The sequence below is a fragment of the Sorghum bicolor genome, chromosome 3 (assembly GCF_000003195.3).
Source record: "Sorghum bicolor cultivar BTx623 chromosome 3, Sorghum_bicolor_NCBIv3, whole genome shotgun sequence".
NCBI lineage: Eukaryota > Viridiplantae > Streptophyta > Magnoliopsida > Poales > Poaceae > Sorghum > Sorghum bicolor.
This window is the reverse complement of record NC_012872.2, coordinates 15,320,199-15,339,442: the sequence shown is the minus strand read 5'-3', so window position 1 is coordinate 15,339,442 and position 19,244 is coordinate 15,320,199. Positions and strand designations below refer to the sequence as shown.

Here is a 19,244-nt window from a genome sequence, read left to right as displayed (position 1 = left end):
GAAGGATTTCAAGAAAGTCAAGGTCCTAGGTGTTGTTGAAAGCCCTAGTTTGGTTTTAGATAATTGATGGAACCCTAGTACTAACCTCTCTACTAAGTGTGTGTAGACTTAATGAGGTTGGTACATGCCAAGTGATGGAGCAAGTGATGATCATGGTGATGATAATGATGACCACAAGATGATCAAGTGCTCAACTTGGAAAAGAAGAAAGAGAAAAACAAAACCCTATGGAGATCAAGGCAAAGGTATTGCTTAGGGTTTTGGTTTTGGTGATCACGACACCATAGAGGGTGTGATCACATTTAGGATAGATAGCCGTACTATAAATAGGAGAATTCTTTGGCTAAGCGGTTATCGAGTGCCACTAGGTGTCATTATTCATGTGCATGCATTTTGAACCTAGTGAGCTAACTTAACTCCTTCGAAGAAAATGTTTGTGAAAATGCTAACACACGTGCACTTGTTGGTTTACACATTGTGGTGTTGGCACACTTTGAGAATGAGGTGGAGTTTGAAGTGTAGAGAGAGGATTGGTTTACACATTCGGCGTTTTTTCGAGAAAATGAAGTGCATATTTTCTATTGCGCCGGTGGGATTTTTGGAGAAGTTGTGGGAGTGTTTCTCGCTGAGAAACACTCCCACCGGATGCACCGGAGTGAGTCCGGTGCTTAGCGTCCGGTGTGCGGGTGGTTTGGCGACCCTCTCTGCGCATGAGTCCGGTGAGCACCGGACGCTGAAAGGTCCTAATATGGCTAGAGGGGGGGGTGAATAGCCTATTTAAAAATCTACAAACTCACTAGAGCGAGAGGTTAGTAAATAACAAAGCGAAGCTTTTTGCTCTAGCTCTAAAGGAGTGTTTGCAAGCCACCTATCCAACAATTCTAGATGATATAATCACTAGGCACACAAGAGCTATGTCACTGCTTACACTAGAAAGCTACCTAAAGTTTCTATACAAGAAAGTAAGCTACTCTAGTTTGCGGGAATGTAAAAAGAGATAGTTTGATCTTTATACCGCCGCGTAGAGGGGATGAACCAATCAATAATATGAAGTCCAATCACCGGGAGAAATCCAATGAACAATCACAAAGGAGACACACAATTTTTTCCCCGAGGTTCACGTGCTTGCCGGCACGCTACGTCTCCGTTGTGTCGACCAACACTTGGTGGTTCGGTGGCTAAGAGGTGTAGCACGAACCTCGTCCTCACTAGGACAACACAAGAACCTACCCACAAGTGAGGTAGCTCAATGACACGATCAATCCACTAGAGTTACCTTTCGGCTCTTCGTCGGGGAAGGTACAAGACCCCTCACAATCTCCGGGAGATGGCCACGAACAATCACCAACTCGTGCCAATGCTCCTCCGCTGCTCCAAGCCGTCTAGGTGGCGGCAACCACCAAGAGTAACAAGAAAACCGCAGCCAAATCGATCCTCAAGTGCCACTAAATGCACTCACTCAAGCAAATGCACTTGGAATCACTCCCAATCTCACAAAGATGTATAATCTATGAAGGAGATGAGTGGGAGGTGTTTGCTTAGGCTCACAAGGATGTCAAGTATGTTAGAATGCCAAGAGAGTAAGCCCCAAGCTGGCCAAACACGTATTTATAGCCCCTCAAACAAATAGAGCCGTTGGCTCTTTCACTGGGCGAAATACGGGGTCACCGGACGCTCTTAAATGGGCACCGGACGCTCAACACCTGCGTCCGGTGCTCCAACAACAGCCACGTGTTGCCTTTTGAAACGCTCGTGTCAGAGTCTAACGGTCACCTGCAGTGCACCGGACACTGAGCAAGTTAGCACCAGACGCGTCCGGTGCACACCGGACTCATGCGCAGAGAGTTCCGCAAACCTGTGGGTCACCGGACGCTAAGCACCGGTAGCGTCCGGTGCTCACCAGACCCATGCGCAGAGAGGGTCGCAAAACGCCCACCCACCGGACGCGCACCACCGGACGCTCAAGCCAGCGTCCGGTGCCTATCGTCCGGTGCCTTACCCTAGCTGGGCCAGGCACTGTCTGCACCGGACGCTCAGACTCAGCGTCCGGTGCTCCAGAAGCTAGCGTCCGGTGAGTGTTTTCTCAGCGAGAAACACTCCCGCGACTTCTCCAAATTCTCACCGGCGCAATAGAAAATATGCACTTCATTTTCTCGAAAAGCGCCGAATGAGAAACCCATCCTCTCTCTACCCTTCAAACTCCACCTCCTTCTCAAAGTGTGCCAACACCACAACGTGTAAACCAACATGTGCACGTGTGTTAGCAATTTCACAAACATTTTCTTCTAAGGAGTTAAGTTAGCTCACTAGGTTCTAAATGCATACACATGAACAATGACACCTAGTGGCACTTGATAACCGCTTAGCCAAAGAATTCCCCTCTTTATAGTACGGCTATCTATCCTAAATGTGATCACACCCTCTATGGTGTCTTGATCACCAAAACCAAAACCCTAAGCAATACCTTTGCCTTGATCTCCATAGGGTTTTGTTTTTCTCTTTCTTCTTTTCCAAGTTGAGCATTTGATCATCTTGTGGTCATCACCATCATCACACCATGATCATCACTTGCTCCATCACTTGGCATGTACCAACCTCATCAAGTCTACACACTTAGCATAGAGGTTAGTACTAGGGTTTCATCAATTATCCAAAACGAAACTTAGGGCTTTCAATCTCCCCCTTTTTGGTAATTGATGACAACCCTTTTTACAAAGATTTTTAATAAAATTTTCTTGGATTCATGTTGCTTGCCCAAGCATTTTACCATGTGCAAAGGTTATGGACAAGTTTCATAAACCCAAATTGGTAGGAATTGCTCCCCCTACATATGTGCTAAGAGTTTGGATTTGAAAGCTTGCACATATGCTTGAATAGGAAATATAGGAGTCAATTTCTACCAAATGATGCTAAGGTGTAAAGAATGGACCTTTGAAGCGTGATACCAATCGGAGTTGCCAATATACACCATCCTTAGCACCACTAGTAACTAGACATTCACAAAACTAGAACACCCCGTGAGATCAACATTATAAACAAGGTTCTAGTACCACTTGTGAAACAACTATAAGTCTAGTTATACTACCTATGCATGCTTGTTCTTCATTTTATCAATCAAACCTATAACTAGCATACACCACACAAGCAAGGAATCAGAGAGAAAGCTTCTAAAGCTAATGCAAATGCAAGCAAACATATGTGATGCACATACAAATGCAACCCAATTTTTTACAATTTGGCCCTTTTTTTGAAAAAAGTTCACAATTGGACCCCTGGAAAACTTAAATGCAGAAATGGACCCAGGGGGTCGGCGCCATGCATCATGGCGCCGAGGTTTCACGTCTCGGCGCCATGGATCACGGCGCCGAGGCCCCTCGCTGCCTTCTGACGTGGATTCGACGTGGCAGGGAGCTCGGCGCCACAGATCACGGCGCCGAGCTCGGCGCCACAGATCACGGCGCCGAGCTCGGCGCCACGGATCTCGGCGCCGAGGTAGGGTAAAAGCTGGCCCGGCTGGCTCCTCCCCTGCTCACGCAGCGCCCGCGCCCCGCGCCCCCAGCCACCGCGCGCCCCGCCGCTCCGTCCACCGCGCACCGCGCGCCGCTGCCGGCGCGGCCACCGCGCGCGACGCCGCTGTCCCGGCACCGCGCGGCCCGCCGCTGCCCCCGAGGCCGCGCGCCCCGCCACCCCGCACCGCGCGCCGCGCCGCTGCCGCGGCCGCCACCGCGCGCCGCCCCGCCACGCCGCTTGCCCGGCCCCGCGCGGCCCGCCGCTTCCCCCGCCCCGCGCGCCCCGGGCGGCGAGGCCGCTGCCACCGGGCGCCACCGCCGGTGCCCCGGCCCTTCCGGCGGCTTAAGGTATTTTTTTTCTTTTTCTATAATACGATAATTATTTAGATAATGTAGTTAGTTTTCTAAGTTGTATAATTTTTGAAATAATTCATGTAGCAATTTTCTAAATTGGTATTATTTATATGAAAATTGTTATGTAATTTAGAGTTGTTTATTTAATTTAGAGTACTTTATTTAATATTTCTAGCATTTAGTTATGTAATTTAGTTAGATAAATCTAGTTTGTAATTTTAGTTATATAGTTAGGTACATACGTATTTTCTTAGATAGATATTTATGTGTTTTATATGTATTAGTTATATGCCTAGTAACATGGTTATTTTGTATATCAATTAGATGGACAATTTAGTAACTCTATATCATGGAGGAAGTGTGGAGAAAGATCAGTTTGGCAATGTTGATTTTGTTGGAATGCAAACGGTCCCTTTGATGTTTGATGAGCGGCCCTTGTTTTCTAAATTGATGGGTAGTGCTCGTGATGAGCTTAAATGCAATTCGAATGAAGAAGAAATCTTAGTTGAGGGGGTCATTCACCATGGCGGGTCAGGGACAATTTTTAGGCGGTTGGTCCCAATTGTATCCGAGGTTCAATGGGACAAATATGTCAAAACTGTCATGAAGAGTGAGTTTAAATGTTTGGATTTGGTTGTGCGCAACTTGTCCAAGGAGCCAGGCCCTCTAGTGGATTCTCCTCTTAATTGGCAACCACCCATTGGCCCTCTAGTGGACAATCCGGCACCCTCAGCTTCTCTGATACCCATTCAGAACGTGGGTGTGGAAGATGTGGTTGCCGTTCCTGATGCTCAATCCGGTCCCAATGAGGTTGGCTGCGTACATACCCCTATGACCCAGACAATTCCATGTAAGTGGCGTAGTTGCATTATTCATTTTGTTAGCATTCCTTCGTTCGATTTAGTTGTCTCAATTGTATGCATATTTGTGGTTTTGTTGTAGGTGACAATCCAAGTAATGATTGTTGTCATCCTGTGCCTCCAACAATTAATGTTGACGCAGCTTTTATAGCATCTAATAGTTTGGATGTTAATATTGAGGATGATGAGGAGCCCTATGGCACAGCTAGAGCTGTTGATTCCGATGATGACCGGCCAGTTGCACCTTTAAGTGAACAAGAAATGGAGCTTATCAGACGTTTTTGTCCTGATCGTGATCCACTAGTTCACGAGTTTAGTGACCTCAGTCATTCTCAAAATGCTTATGCAGAGGGAAGAGATGATGAGCTGCTGGAGGCTCCTGAGCCTGGTGAGAGTGTGCAAATTCAGAAGGGCATGATCTTTAATGATTTGCCCAGCTTAAGAAGGTGGTTGCAACAATATTCTGTAATACGTAAAAGACCCTTCAAGGTGATGCACTCCCATGTTGAGCGCCGCTACACGGTTGTGTGTGAGATGTCAGATTGCAACTGGAGGGTCTGTGCTCGTAAACAAAAGGCCACCGGGAAGTTTAAGATCACAAAAATTGTAGGTCCACACACTTGTGCCCAGACTGACCTTCAACAGAAGCATCGACAGTTGACCTCTACACTTATTGCTAGTACGTTATGCACAACTTTAAAGGGTCAGCCCAACTTGAAGGTCAGAACAATTATGGACATGGCTCAGAAGATATTTAAATATGACATAAAGTATGGCAAAGCATGGAGGGCAAAGCAAAGGGCCTGGAAGATGATATATGGGGACTGGGAGGAGGGGTACGAGCAGCTGCCAGCAATGTTCAATGCAATGAAAGCAGCTAATCCAGGCATGCATTACGAGTACATTCCGAAGCCTAATGAATGGAGGAATGGGAGGCAGATATTTTTTCGTGCATTCTGGTGTTTTCCACAGTGTGTCCAGGCCTTTAGGCACTGCCGTCCAGTGTTATCAATTGATGGTACTTTTCTGCTTGGCAAGTACATGGGCACTCTTTTGGTAGCCATTTCCTGTGACGCTGACAACGCATTGGTTCCTTTGGCTTTTGCTTTGGTGGAGAGAGAGAACAAAGACAGCTGGGGTTGGTTCATGCGCCTTGTTCGGATACATGTCATTGGCCCACATAGGGAGGTTGGTGTCATATCTGATAGGCACCAGGGCATACTCAGTGCCGTACAGGAGCAGATTCCTGGTTATGCACCTTTGCACCATCGTTGGTGTACTAGACACCTTGCAGAGAATTTACTTCGGAAAGATGGTACGAAGGACAACTTTCCTCTATTCGAGGAGGTTGCTCGAATGCTTGAGGTGCCGTTTTTTGAGGAGAAGTTGGAGCAGTTAAAAACCGCAACAAATGCAGAAGGTAGGCAGTGGCTGCTAGGTTTGATGAGGGAACCTGAGAAATGGACAAGAGCCCATGATAATGGTGGATGGAGGTACGAGTTTCAGACTAGCAACATGGCAGAGTCATTTAACAGTGTGCTCAAGGGTATACGTGCCATGCCAGTCAATGCCATTGTATCTTTTACCTTTTATAGACTAGTGGCCTGGTTCAACGATAGACATGCTCAAGCATTGCAATTACAGAGTAATAATATGAAATGGGCACCTAGAGCTAAGAAGCACCTTGACAAGGCAAAGGAAAGGGCTAGAACACATGACATTGAGTGTTTTGACCATGCCACTGGCAAGTACCAGGTCACTGAAAGGGGTGGTACAACGTCAGATGGTGAGATCCGACCATCAAGGAGTTATATTGTTGTCCTGACTGATTTTTCATGTGGATGTGGGAGACCAAGACAGTACCACTCTCCTTGTTCTCACTATATTGCAGCAGCTAGGCATCGCAACTTTGACTACGAGACCAAGATACCATGGGAGTTGAGTGTTGATAGCCTTGTGCTAACTTGGTCGCCCCGTTTTGAGCCTTTCCTAGATGAGGGGCAGTGGCCAGAATACATTGGCCCAAGGTACATTGCAGATCCAGGTGCTCGCTGGAACAAACGTGGAACCAGAAAGCGTACGAGGCATAAGATGGTCATGGACCAGATTTCAGGTAGAACGAGGCGAGGGAGAGCAACCCCGTTTGTTACTGACCCCGAGCAAAATCAATGTGGCAAATGTGGTAGACTTGGACACAACACGCGTACTTGCCATTGGCCGCTAAGTCAGGTGCACTTAATATTCTATGTACTTTAGTTGTTAAATACTTTCATATGCAACTTACTTTTTGGCAGACATACATGTTCTAGTGCTCCTTTGTTTAATATAATGACATTGTAATGTATTATTTTTTTCTGCTTAATTACTAACTAATGGATCAAATTTGTTTATAGGATGGAGCAGTTCCACCTCCTGGATCCATACTACGAGGTGAAGCACCGAGGACGACTCACTGCCGAGGGGGCGGTACTTACTTTGATCTTTGCTTTTCATTTATTATTAATTTGTGTACTTATGCATTAAATAACTTGATTGTATGGTTGCAGGAACTACCCCCGCTTCGACCTCGAACGCATGACAAGTTCGAGGAGATGCGGTATGACGACAGGTACACACCTCTGCTGCAGAGGGCTGGCCTGGATGTCATATCGTATCAGGTTCGTCGTGGGTTGCCTCCAATTAACCCCGCGGCGATCACAGCTTTGGTTGACAGGTGCACCATTTATCTATAGTAATCGTATGTTTTTTGAACAAACTTTATCTATCTTTCTGAAAACCCTAACAACAATGTTCTTTAAATTGTAGGTGGAGGCCAGAAACTCATAGTTTCCACCTACCTTGTGGAGAGATGACTGTTACACTCCAGGACACTCAGAAGATCCTGGGTTTGAGTGTTAGAGGTCGTCCAGTTATCGGACACTGCAGGCCCGATGGTTGGAGGGCCAGAGTTGAGGCCTTCCTTGGAAGACCACTTCCTCCGGAGGCACCGACGCAGCGCACCACTGGGGTACCAATTGCTTGGCTTAGGCAGAGCTTTGGTAATTGTCCGGCACATGCGGACCAGGAGACAGTTGCCTACTACTGTAGAGCTTGGATCTTGCACCTATTTGGGTGTGTTCTTTTCCCTGACGCGACAGGGGACACTGCATCGTGGATGTACCTCCCGTGCCTCACTGACTGGGACACCACAGGTACTTTTCCCTTACACAGTTATTATTAATTTGGTTTCTTATGTTCACGTATGCATTGATTAAATTGATTGCAACGGTTTCAGGTACTTACAGCTGGGCTTCGGGAGTGCTGGCTTACCTATACCGTAGCCTTTGTGAGGCGTGTCGTCGGACCGCAAGTAGTTCTTCCGTTGGTGGTTGTGTTTACCTACTGCAGCTTTGGATGTGGGCTCGTCTTCCAGTTGGACGGCCCATAGTTGACGCTCCTCGGGAATGGTTTGCAGTGGGCAACCCTCGTCACCGTCCGACGTTTGCCCATCTTTGGGACCAGGCGAAAGTCGCCTTCAGCAGGACTTCACGTGCGTACGTACAGTATGCCAATGAGCTCGACACGCTTAGGCCCTCCATGGTGAGTAAAATGCAGTAGTTCTTGTTTATTGTATGCTCGATAGTTTGTCTAACTTGCCATATACATGTCTTATGTTTGCAGGTTAATTGGGAGCCGTACACGGCGAATGATGCGCTACATCTTGGAGTAAGCAGCATGTGTAGCGAGGATGAAGACTTGTACTTGATGATCTGCCCTCTGATTTGCTTTTATGCTGTTGAGTGGCACCTTCCAAATCGAGTAGCCCGCCAATTTGGCTTGTGCCAGCAATGGCCTGTCCCTCCATTTGATACTTCCGTGGAGCTGCACAAGTAAGTTATTTTGGTAATTTATTCCATGCATTTGATAGATATGTTGACTGCAATTTATTCAAAGTTCAATATTTATTCAAAGTTCAATACCTTAAATGTTGCTGAAAATTACATGATTGCTGAAATTTATTTGCTACTTGGTCCAATATAAATCCTTGCTGAAATCTATTACCCTCTATATGCATGTTGGTACTTTTTACATGCTTGCTGAAATTTATATAAATGTTGCTGAAATTTACATGCTTAGTGCTTATCCATGCTTGCTGAAATTTATAAATGTGCTATTGCAGATCCATGCTTGCTGAAATTTATATCCTTAGTCATTTCCAACGTATTTGAAGTGTGCTACTACAACCTACTTGCTGAAATTTATTTCATACCTACTATATTCATGTTGCTAGTTCAATATTTTAACCACGTACTGAGTTTTAGAATCAATGTTGTTAAATCTGTGTTATTATTTTCATCTTTAATATTTAATTTTAGGATTGATCGTCAGAAGCAAAAGAAGACAGTTGAGTTTCAAACGTTGCATCGTCAGTACATAGAGGTGTGGGACCAGTTTCATGACAACCTCTACGAAAATGAGCAACCACATACCAACTACAATTTTCGTGCATACCTTACTTGGTACCTAGGTGTTACACGAACAAGGTTGAAAATTCAGTGGACCCAAGCAGATTATGCGTACCTTGAATCATCTGAGGATGAGGACACTTCCTATGACCTAGCAGCACGACAAGGGACACTTATCGAGGCAGCACCTGTCTTGGACCGAGTGGTACATGTCCTTTCCACTATACAATTGTACGATTGTTGTCCTTTCCACTTTATAAATTGCACTTATATAAACTAATACGTGTCTTATCTTATAGGGCAACGCAATAAAGCAATCTGTACTTGACATCGAACGGTTTCCAAGAACAGGTGTGGACGAGCACACACTAAACAACTTTCTTGGAGTAAGTACTTGACATCGAATTTATCTAAGAACAAGTATTACGACCCTCATTTATCATATATCTAACAATATGAATTTTAATCTTTGCATAATAGAGACTAGCACGTAGGCTTAGGCGTGCTGCAGCTCGGTGCGGTTGCGGTACTAGTGCTGCGATGAATGTGCATGTGCCACAGGAACGACAATGCAACACACCTGTTGTGCATGGTACATCTTCTTTGGGAGGTATAATTTTATTAAATTTGTTGTTTATTTGAACTGAGCAATTTACATGGTATGAGATAATGAATTAAGTGCACACATAATTTGAACAATGTTTATAGGATCTGGAGGACAGAGCTCGTCTCGGCCAACTATGGACACTTTTCAAAGCGATGATGATGAGGACGAAGAGGGGGTGGCCGAGGAGCGTGACTATGACGAGCTTGGGTTATCTCAGCTTCCTGATGCTCCTTCTACTCAGCCTACGCAGGTTGCAAGAAGGCGACGTCGTTCGCCTTCTAGGTACACTCCAGGCACCGATGCTCTTGGCCACAAGGGTAAGGGTAAGACTAGGAGGCAGTGAGGATGACTTCTATGCTAACACCATGGTAGCAACTTACAATTTATGGCATAACTTCTGTTATTTTGCATGTATCGACACTGTGAACTTTGTGGACTATTTGTACTATATGAGACTGTATGGTCTCTGTGGACTATCTGAACTATCATTCCTGATGGCATACGTGCTTGTGTTGTGATATTTGGATGAATCAATGTTCCTATTGTACTGTGATGTCTATTTATAACTGTGGATGTACCAAAAACAGGGGAAACTCTTGCAAATTTTTTTCATGAATTATTCAATGTAGTGCACATATTCTGTGGTCCATTCCTATTGGTTTTGGCAGTGTAGGCTTTTCAGAAACAGTGAACCAATATGGCTTTTCATTGAATCATCACATCCGAAACAGTGAACGAATCTAAATAGACTTTTCAGTTTTCAACTAGCCTTTTCAGTAATCGAATCTAGGCTTTTCAAATGACAATCCAAATAGACTTTTCAGTTTTCAACTAGGCTTTTCATTAATCGAATCTAGGCTTTTCAGGTGCATTTATTATATACTACAACGGCTACCAACTATTGGGTTCCTATATATATACGCAGTGGTGAGAGCGTTGCTACTCACTTGAGATTGTTAAGTTCAAGTAAAAATGTCTGGAGGGTCGTCTAGAGGGAAGGGAAAGGGAAAGGCGGCGATGAAGGGTAATCCCTTTCTTTGGGAGGGTCCTCTTGGTCCTAAAGACTTTGAGGAAGCAATTTATGATAGGTTCCCCCTTGAGAGCAAACATGATTTTACTAAAGAGGCACCACTGAGGGCATATGATGACCGAAAAGAAGAGTGGCCAAAATGTATGCATGGTGAGGATTGTTTGGTGCAGATGTACACAGAGGGGATAGATGGAGGGCGTCGTTTCTTCAAATGTCCACGAGCATGGGTAAGTCATATTACTAATTCAACCTTCAATAAGATACTCTCTTGTGCTAAAGCTACATACTTATTGCAGTCATCCTTGTCAAAAGAGAACTGTGGCTTCACCAGATGGGTCGATCCTAGACCTATTCATCCCCATGCAGAGTACATCTACTACCTGCAGGACCGTATCTTTGATTTAGAAACGGAAGTTAGCTGTGGTTACAATGACGACGAAGAGGGCGACAACAGCAATGGTACTGGCTCCCAAAACACAATATGCAATGATCCATACTGCACATGCCCTAATCACAAGAACAAGGGCCCTCCTTCACCACCACCCCCACCACCACCACCAACAACGGGAGGATACTATGGAGAAGGGGCAACACAGTTTGCTATGTGGCCACACTACTAGGTAGAACTGAACTAATTCACAGGCCACATCCATATGTTTGTTGTTTGGTTTAATCACCTAAGGCATGTTAGGGTTAGTCGAAAGAACTATGTACCTTTGTGTGGTATATGTTCTCACATGCCATTTCCTGTGCTTGTTAATTGCTTGAATTACCTAAGGCATGTTAGGTTTAGTCTCAGACCTCTGCACCCTTGTTTGGTGCATGTTTTGACATGCCATTCAATGTGATGTGTGCTACTAGTTATGCAATATACTAGTTCGTTAACTTCTATTTCAACTAATTATCCTCATTTCATTGCCTATGCAATACTCAAATAAAAATACTGTCTACTGATAATGAAACCAAATTAAAATTGCTAAAGTGCATTACATAACAACAAATTGAAAAGTCCAACACAAGACAATATTATCCATGAACCAAACAAAGAACAAGAAGGTAATGTAACTACTGAGTGCAACGAGGCCACTTTCCCTTCCTCTGGGCATCTGGATTCTCATCCATCGCTGCCTTCGCTCGGCGCACACGCTCAAGCTTCTTTTCCCTCTCCTCCCGAGCCGCAGCAACACGTCTTCTTTCCTCCTCTTCCTTGTGCTCCCGCTTTTGAGCCTCCTCTCTACGTCTCTTCTCTAATATCTCTGCACGCTCTGCATCCCACTCCTTTAGGCCTTGTAGAAGCCGCTTGTCGGACTCCTTAATCTCAGTGTCGATCCACTGCTCAAAATCACACAATGGTGGAGGGGTCTGCAACAAATATATTTGTTCAAATAATTAAATCATGCTGCATAGGACACAAATTAATAAGTGCACAATAGAAAAAATAACTTACAATAAAGTTACTGCGGCGTTGTTTTGGCGTAGGCTCCCAGGCAAAATTCGAACACATCCAATACCTCTGCCGATAGGTTTCCTCGTCTTCCGAAATTTCTACCTTGCAAGGATCACCACAAAAGCACATAGGTACTGGAACACCGCTAGGAAGCGGCTTGTGGATGTACGGACTCCCGGTCGTCCGGCCATAGCTACAGTTCAAAGAATTCAATTCTAAGAAATCATAGCAAATAACGATTGAACCGAAAACTACAATTTACCAAATGATAAATAATAACGAATGAAATTTATCGAAACATGTCGAAAGGTTACCTTGGTTTGCTACTTTTTCCACGACGTGGCATTCTACGATTGCATAAGAAAAATATTAATCATCCATTCAAAAAACTATAAATGGTTTATCTAAGTCTACAACATACGTGTAATATAGGTCATATGAATGAGTCAAAAACTAATATTTGAAAGAGTATACCTGGCTCTTCAAGATCTATGGAACAAATCAAACTTTTGATGGTCCAAATATTGAATCCAAATTCGTGCTCGGTTTTTGGAGAGAAAAAGCCGAGAGGGGAGATGAAAATATGAACTGCGTCCACAGGTAGCGAAGTGCGTTGGCCAATTTGTAGCAGGGAGCTCGGCGCCGTGATCTATGGCGCCGAGCTCCCTGCCACGTCGAATCCACGTCAGAAGGCAGCGAGGGGCCTCGGCGCCGTGATCCATGGCGCCGAGACGTGAAACCTCGGCGCCATGATGCATGGCGCCGACCCCCTGGGTCCATTTCTGCATTTAAGTTTTCCAGGGGTCCAATTGTGAACTTTTTTCAAAAAAAGGGCCAAATTGTAAAAAATTAGGCAAATGCAACATACAAGTTTATGAGCTTGCTCCCCCTACTTGTGTGCTTCAAAATTTTAAATGATCCCCTTCTTTTATCATATTACTCCCTATCTTTGTACTTCTCCCCTTTTAGCAAATCTTTGGGAAATTCTCTCCCCCTTTGTCATCAATGACCACAAAGGTGAGCTCAAATTTTAGATAGGTTAGTGTGAAACCATGTGAAGTGAGATCATTTTCTCAAATTGGTCCAATCTAGATTACTTGCCTAAGATATTTAACTCGGTTTGATCCAAGGACAAGCTTCTTCACACCTCCAAATAAGGGTTATCTTGTACCATGTTGAGTTAAACACTTATAGCTCATATTCTAGATCAAACACTAGGATTGCAAGCCCACAAACATGTCATATGCTACCACTAGATCAAGTTAAGCATAGAAGCAATAGTGGTACCATACAAACATCAAATTCATTTGATTTTCATGAATGAGCCTAAGACATGTAAGGAATGACTAGATGCACTAAACAAGTCCTTAGCAAAGATGGATGACATGTCAAACAATTTCACCTTGCTTTGCTCGAGGGAGAGGCATGTCATATAGTGGGGGTGCATCAACACATATTTGAGAAGTCAAGTACGTTCAATTCATTCCTTAGCTTGCAAAACCTCTTCTCATCAAGTGGCTTGGTGAATATATCGGCAAGTTGATCATCGGTGCCTATACTCTCAATGCAAATGTCCCCTTTTTGTTGGTGATCTCTTATGAAATGATGGCGGACATCTATATGCTTTGTTCTTGAGTGTTGAACAGGATTGTTGGTGAGCTTCACGGCACTTTCATTGTCACATAGCAAGGGCACTTGTTTGAAATTGATTCCAAAGTCCTTCAATGTTGCCTTCATCCATAGGATTTGTGCACAACAACTACCGGCCGCAATGTACTCCGCTTCGGCGGTTGATAGTGCAACACTATTTTGCTTCTTGGATGACCATGAGACAAGTGATCTTCCCAATAGTTGACATGTGCCCGATGTGCTTCTTCTTTCAACTTTGCATCCCGCATAGTCCGAATCGGAATATCCAATAAGTTCAAACTTTGCACCTTTGGGATACCACAAACCAACATTTTGTGTATGCTTCAAGTACCTCAATATTCTCTTTGTTGCTTTCAAATGACTTTCTCTTGGTGAGGCTTGGAATCTTGCACACATACATACACTAAACATGACATCCAGTCTTGATGCGGTCACATAGAGTAGGCTTCCAATCATAGACCGATACAACTTTTGATCCACCATATTTCCACTTGTATCACTATCTAGGCTTCCATTTGTTCCCATTGGAGTGCTAATTGACTTTGCATCATCCATTCCAAACTTCTTGATTTGAAGACCAAGGAAGTAACTAAGCTCTCCAATCATTGACATCTCAAACTCATTAGCCATCATGTTTCCAAACTCCTCACAAAATTCTTGGTTGGTTGATCCAAATATGATATCATCAACATATATTTGCAACACAAACAAGTCCTTGCCAATCTTCTTGGTGAAGAGAGTGGTGTCAACCTTACCCATCTTGAAACCTTTAGAGAGTAAGAAATCTCTCAATCTCTCATACCATGCTCTTGGTGCTTGCTTCAAACCATACAATGCCTTTCTTAGCTTGTAAACATGGTTGGGTTTCTTGTCATCTTCAAAACCGGGAGGTTGCTCAATATAAACTTCTTCATTGATATAGCCATTGAGAAATGCACTCTTCACATCCATTTGGTATAGCTTGATGTTATGAGCACAAGCATAGGCTAATAAGATCCTAATTGCTTCCAATTTTGCAACCGGGGCATATGTTTCACCAAAGTCAAGACCTTCAACTTGAGTATAGCCTTGTGCTACCAATCTTGCTTTGTTCCTTACAACTATCCCATCTTGATCTTGCTTGTTGCGAAAGACCCATCTAGTACCAATGACATTATGATCACTAGGCCTCTCAACTAATTCCCATACTTGATTTCTCTTGAAATTGTTAAGCTCTTCATGCATAGCATTGACCCAATCAACATCTTTCAATGCTTCATCAATCTTCTTTGGCTCAATGTGAGACACAAAAGAGAAATGCTCACAAAATGATGCTAATCTTGATCTAGTTTGCACTCCTTTTTGAATATCACCAATGATATGATCCAATGGATGATCTCTTGCAATATTTGTTGGTTGGAGTATTTGCACTTGATTGCTTGCACTTGGTTGATCATGAGATGATGTACTAGCTTGTTGATCTTGCACTTATGTACCACTTGTACTAGCTTGATTTTGATCATGAGAACCACTAGCTTGCACATTAGAGGTAGGAAGCACTTGATCTTTGTCATCTTCAACATCAATCACCTCTCTAGGCCTTAAATCACCAATATCCATATTCTTCATTGCATCGGCCAATTGAGTGCCTCTCACATCATCTAGATTCTCATCTTCCTCTTGAGAGCCATTGGTTTCATCAAATTCAACATCATGCACTTCTTCAAGAGTACCACTAGCCAAATTCCAAACTCTATAAGCTTTGCTAGTAGTGGAGTAACCAAGCAAAAAACCTTCATCACATTTCTTTTCAAATTTGCTTAATCTAGTGAAAGGTCCAAATGGCTAGAGGGGGGGTGAATAGCCTATTTAAAATTTCTACAAACTTCACTAAGCAAGTGAGTTAGTAAAACAAAAGGCGAAGCAATTCTAGCACTAGCTCAACTAAGCTATGCAAGCCAACTATACAAACTAGTACAAGGCTAAACACTAAAGCACAACAACAAGAGAACTAAGCTAAACAAGCTACACAACTAGCAAGGTAAGCAAGTATGTAAAGAGAGGAGAGTGATTGTTATACCGACGTTGTAGAGATGAGATATATCCAATCAATCAAGTACACAATTACAAGAGAGACCTCGGCAAGAGATGACACAAGATTTTTTACCGAGGTTCACTTGCTTCCCGGCAAGCTACTCCTCGTTGTGGCGATACACCCACTTGATGGATCACGAGCTAATTGGCAATCCAAAGCCAAACCCTCAGCGGGTGCCGCACATCCACTCACAAGATGGGGATCCTCCAAGCCACGAGCAATCCACTAGAGTAGCCAATTGCGATCTCCCGCAGGGAAGGCTCAAGAACCCCTCACAAATCACTTGGTGAGGCTCGAAACAATCTCCAATCACGAGCTCAACACCACCGCTGCTCCAAGCCGTCTAGGGCGTCGGGAAACACCCAAGAGTAACAAGAAATCCGCAGCAAACTCAAGAATCAAGTGCCACTAAATGCAACTCTCAAAGCAATGCACTTGAATCTCACTCCATCTCACTAGGATTAGCAATCAAGCAAGGAGATGAGTGGAGGGAGTGTTCTCTAGCTCAATGTATGCTTCAAGTAATCAAAATGTGCAAGAGTTAAACTCCAAAGCCAGCCACCAACTATTTATAAGCCTCTCAAAGAAACTAGTCGTTGGCTGTTTTCACTGGGCTAAAAACGGGGGCACCGGACGCTACTAAGTGAGCACCGGACGCTCGACTCCCTGCGTCCGGTGCACTGGAGTTGGCCACGTGTCCGTCCTGAATCTCGCGTGTCAGATCCTAACGGTCACCTGTGGATCACCGGGCGCTCTGCAGGTCCACACCGGACGCGTCTGGTGCACACCGGACTCATGCGCAGAGAGTTTGTCAAACTCGCGACCTCACCGAACGCTGGGCACCGGACGGTCCGGTGCTCACCGGACTCGTGCGCAGAGAGGGTTGCAAAAACCCCTCACACCGGACGCTAACCACCGGACGCTACCAGAGTGCGTCCGGTGCTCAACCCTAGCAGGGTCAAGCACACCGGACGCTGAGGCCAGCGTCCGGTGCCTCCGCACTCAGCGTCCGGTGAGTGTTTCTCAGTGAGAAAACACTCCCGCGACTTCTCCAAATTTCCCACCGGCGCAATAGAAAATATACACTTATTTTTCTCAAAAGCGCCGAATCCCGCCGAGCAAAGCTCGGCGGGAGGGAGAGAGGAACCCAAACCCCTCTCAACCCTAGGAACTCCACCTCCTTTGCAAAAGTGCTAACACCAGCAAGTGTCTACCACCAAAGTGCAAGTGTGTTAGCTTTTTACAAACATTTTCACCAAAGGAGTTAAGTTAGCACTTTACTAGATCCTAATGCATATGCTCAAGATATGGACCTAGTAGCACTTGATTCGAGAGATGACCGTGATTTCCCCTCTTGATAGTCGGCTATCTATCCTAAACCCGGTCAATCACTTCTCTACTCATCTTAGACCGGCAAAAGTAAAACCCTATGTTTATACCTTTGCCTTGATAGCTTTGCTCCTCGTTTATCACCATGATCTTCACTTTATGCTTCATCCCTTTGTGATCGTGTGGCCACCTTTCCATGCCACCATGCACCTTCATCACATGTGTTGCTATGCCTAACTCAAATCACTTAAACACAAGGCATTAGCAACTTGGTGTCATTAATTACCAAAACCAAACTTGGGCTTTCAATCTCCCCATTTTTGGTAATTGATGACAACCATCACAAAGATATGAAATGAAATCATAAAGAACTTGAATTGCTTGTCCAAAGCATTTTAGTCATGAGACAAGGTTGGACAAAACATTTCAATTTCGATTTTGGTAGTACTAGCTCCCCCTACATATGTGCTTTCATGAGTTTGGTTCAAGTTTGCACATATGCATAAATTAGAGTTTTGGGAGATTTATTACTACCAAAATGATGCTAAGGTATACACCTTTCCATGCCACCATGCACCTTCATCACATGTGTTGCTATGCCTAACTCAAATCACTTAAACACAAGGCATTAGCAACTTGGTGTCATTAATTACCAAAACCAAACTTGGGCTTTCATCTAGTGCCTTTCTTCAATATGTAGCATTTGCAACCAAAAACCCAAAAATATGCAATGTTGGGCTTTCTTCCATTCAAGAGCTCATATGGAGTCTTCTCCATCATTGGGTGACAATAGAGTCGGTTGCTATAGTAGCAAGCCGTGTTGATTGCTTCGGCCCAAAAGGAATGACTCACATTGTATTCACTCAACATTGATCTTGCCATGTCAATCAAGGTTCTACTCTTCCTCTCAACAAGACCATTTGATTGTGGAGTGTACTTGGCCGAGAATTGATGCCTAATGCCAAATTCATCACAAAGTTCATCAACTCTTGTATTCTTGAATTCACTTCCATTGTCACTTCTCACTTTCTTGATGGTTGTTTCAAACTCATTGTGTATTCTCTTGACAAATGATTTGAAAGTTGCAAAAGCATCACTCTTGTCACTAAGAAAGAATACCCATGTGTATCTTGTGAAATCATCCACTATCACAAATCCATATTTGTTTCCACCAATGCTTGTGTATGTGGTTGGTCCAAATAAGTCCATGTGCAACAACTCAAATGCCTTGCATGTACTCATGATACTTTTCTTTGGATGAGTGTTGCCAACTTGTTTTCCGGCTTGACATGCACTACAAAGCTTGTCTTTCTCAAATGTGACATCTTTCAAGCCTCTAACAAGATCATGCTTGACTAACTTGTTCAATTGTTTCATTCCAACATGACCAAGCCTTCTATGCCATAACCAACCCATGCTATATTTAGTGAGCAAGCATGTTGACAATTGAGCTTCACTAGCATTGAAATCAACCAAGTATAGATTCTCATATCTAAAGCCTTTGAATATCAAGTTGGAGCCATCTACACTTATGATTTCTACATCATCAACTCCAAATATGCATTTGAAACCAAGATCACAAAGTTGAGCTACGGATAGCAAATTGAAGTTCAAGCTCTCTACTAGTAGCACATTGGAAATGCTCAAATCATTGGATATAGCAATTTTACCAAGCCCTTTGACCTTGCCTTTGCCATTGTCACCAAATGTGATACTATCAACACCATTGTCATCATTTGGATTGATTGAATTAAACATTCTTGAATCACCGGTCATGTGTTGTGTGCACCCACTATCAAGCACCCAATGCCTTCCTCCGGCTTTATAGTTTACCTACAAAACAAATCAATGTTTCTTAGGTACCCATACTTGTTTGGGTCCTTGGAGGTTAGTGACTAAGCTTTTTGGTACCCAAATGGCCTTCTTCTTTGGACCCACA

The 19,244-nt window shown here is 44.0% G+C and overlaps 2 protein-coding genes across 3 annotated transcripts; both read right to left on the bottom strand.

Moving 5' to 3' along the window:
* LOC110433640 (glycine-rich cell wall structural protein 1.0-like) lies at positions 3,453–4,564 on the bottom strand. The gene is made up of 2 exons (XM_021456142.1): positions 4,561–4,564; positions 3,453–3,874 (listed from the first exon to the last, which is right to left on the bottom strand). The coding sequence occupies exons 1-2, from the start codon at positions 4,562–4,564 to the stop codon at positions 3,453–3,455; spliced, it is 426 nt and encodes a 141-aa protein (XP_021311817.1).
* LOC110434142 lies at positions 11,812–12,810 on the bottom strand. Of its 2 annotated transcripts, XM_021457898.1 has the most exons (4): positions 12,727–12,810; positions 12,567–12,599; positions 12,253–12,445; positions 11,815–12,167 (listed from the first exon to the last, which is right to left on the bottom strand). In XM_021457898.1, the coding sequence occupies exons 2-4, from the start codon at positions 12,596–12,598 to the stop codon at positions 11,871–11,873; spliced, it is 522 nt and encodes a 173-aa protein (XP_021313573.1). In that variant the 5' UTR covers position 12,599; positions 12,727–12,810; the 3' UTR covers positions 11,815–11,870. The 2 variants fall into 2 exon arrangements, with proteins under 2 accessions (XP_021313574.1, XP_021313573.1); XM_021457899.1 differs by lacking the exon at positions 12,727–12,810 and having other exon boundaries at positions 11,812–12,137; positions 12,567–12,685.

Bases quoted from the DNA above. Each gene is read 5' to 3' on its own strand.
- LOC110434142 (XM_021457898.1), bottom strand. From the start codon at position 12,598: ATGCCACGTCGTGGAAAAAGTAGCAAACCAAG. The intron at 12,446-12,566 runs GTAACCTTTCGA...TTTGAACTGTAG, and splicing joins GGAAAAAGTAGCAAACCAAG to CTATGGCCGGACGACCGGGA. The intron at 12,168-12,252 runs GTAAGTTATTTT...TATTTGTTGCAG, and splicing joins AACGCCGCAGTAACTTTATT to ACCCCTCCACCATTGTGTGA.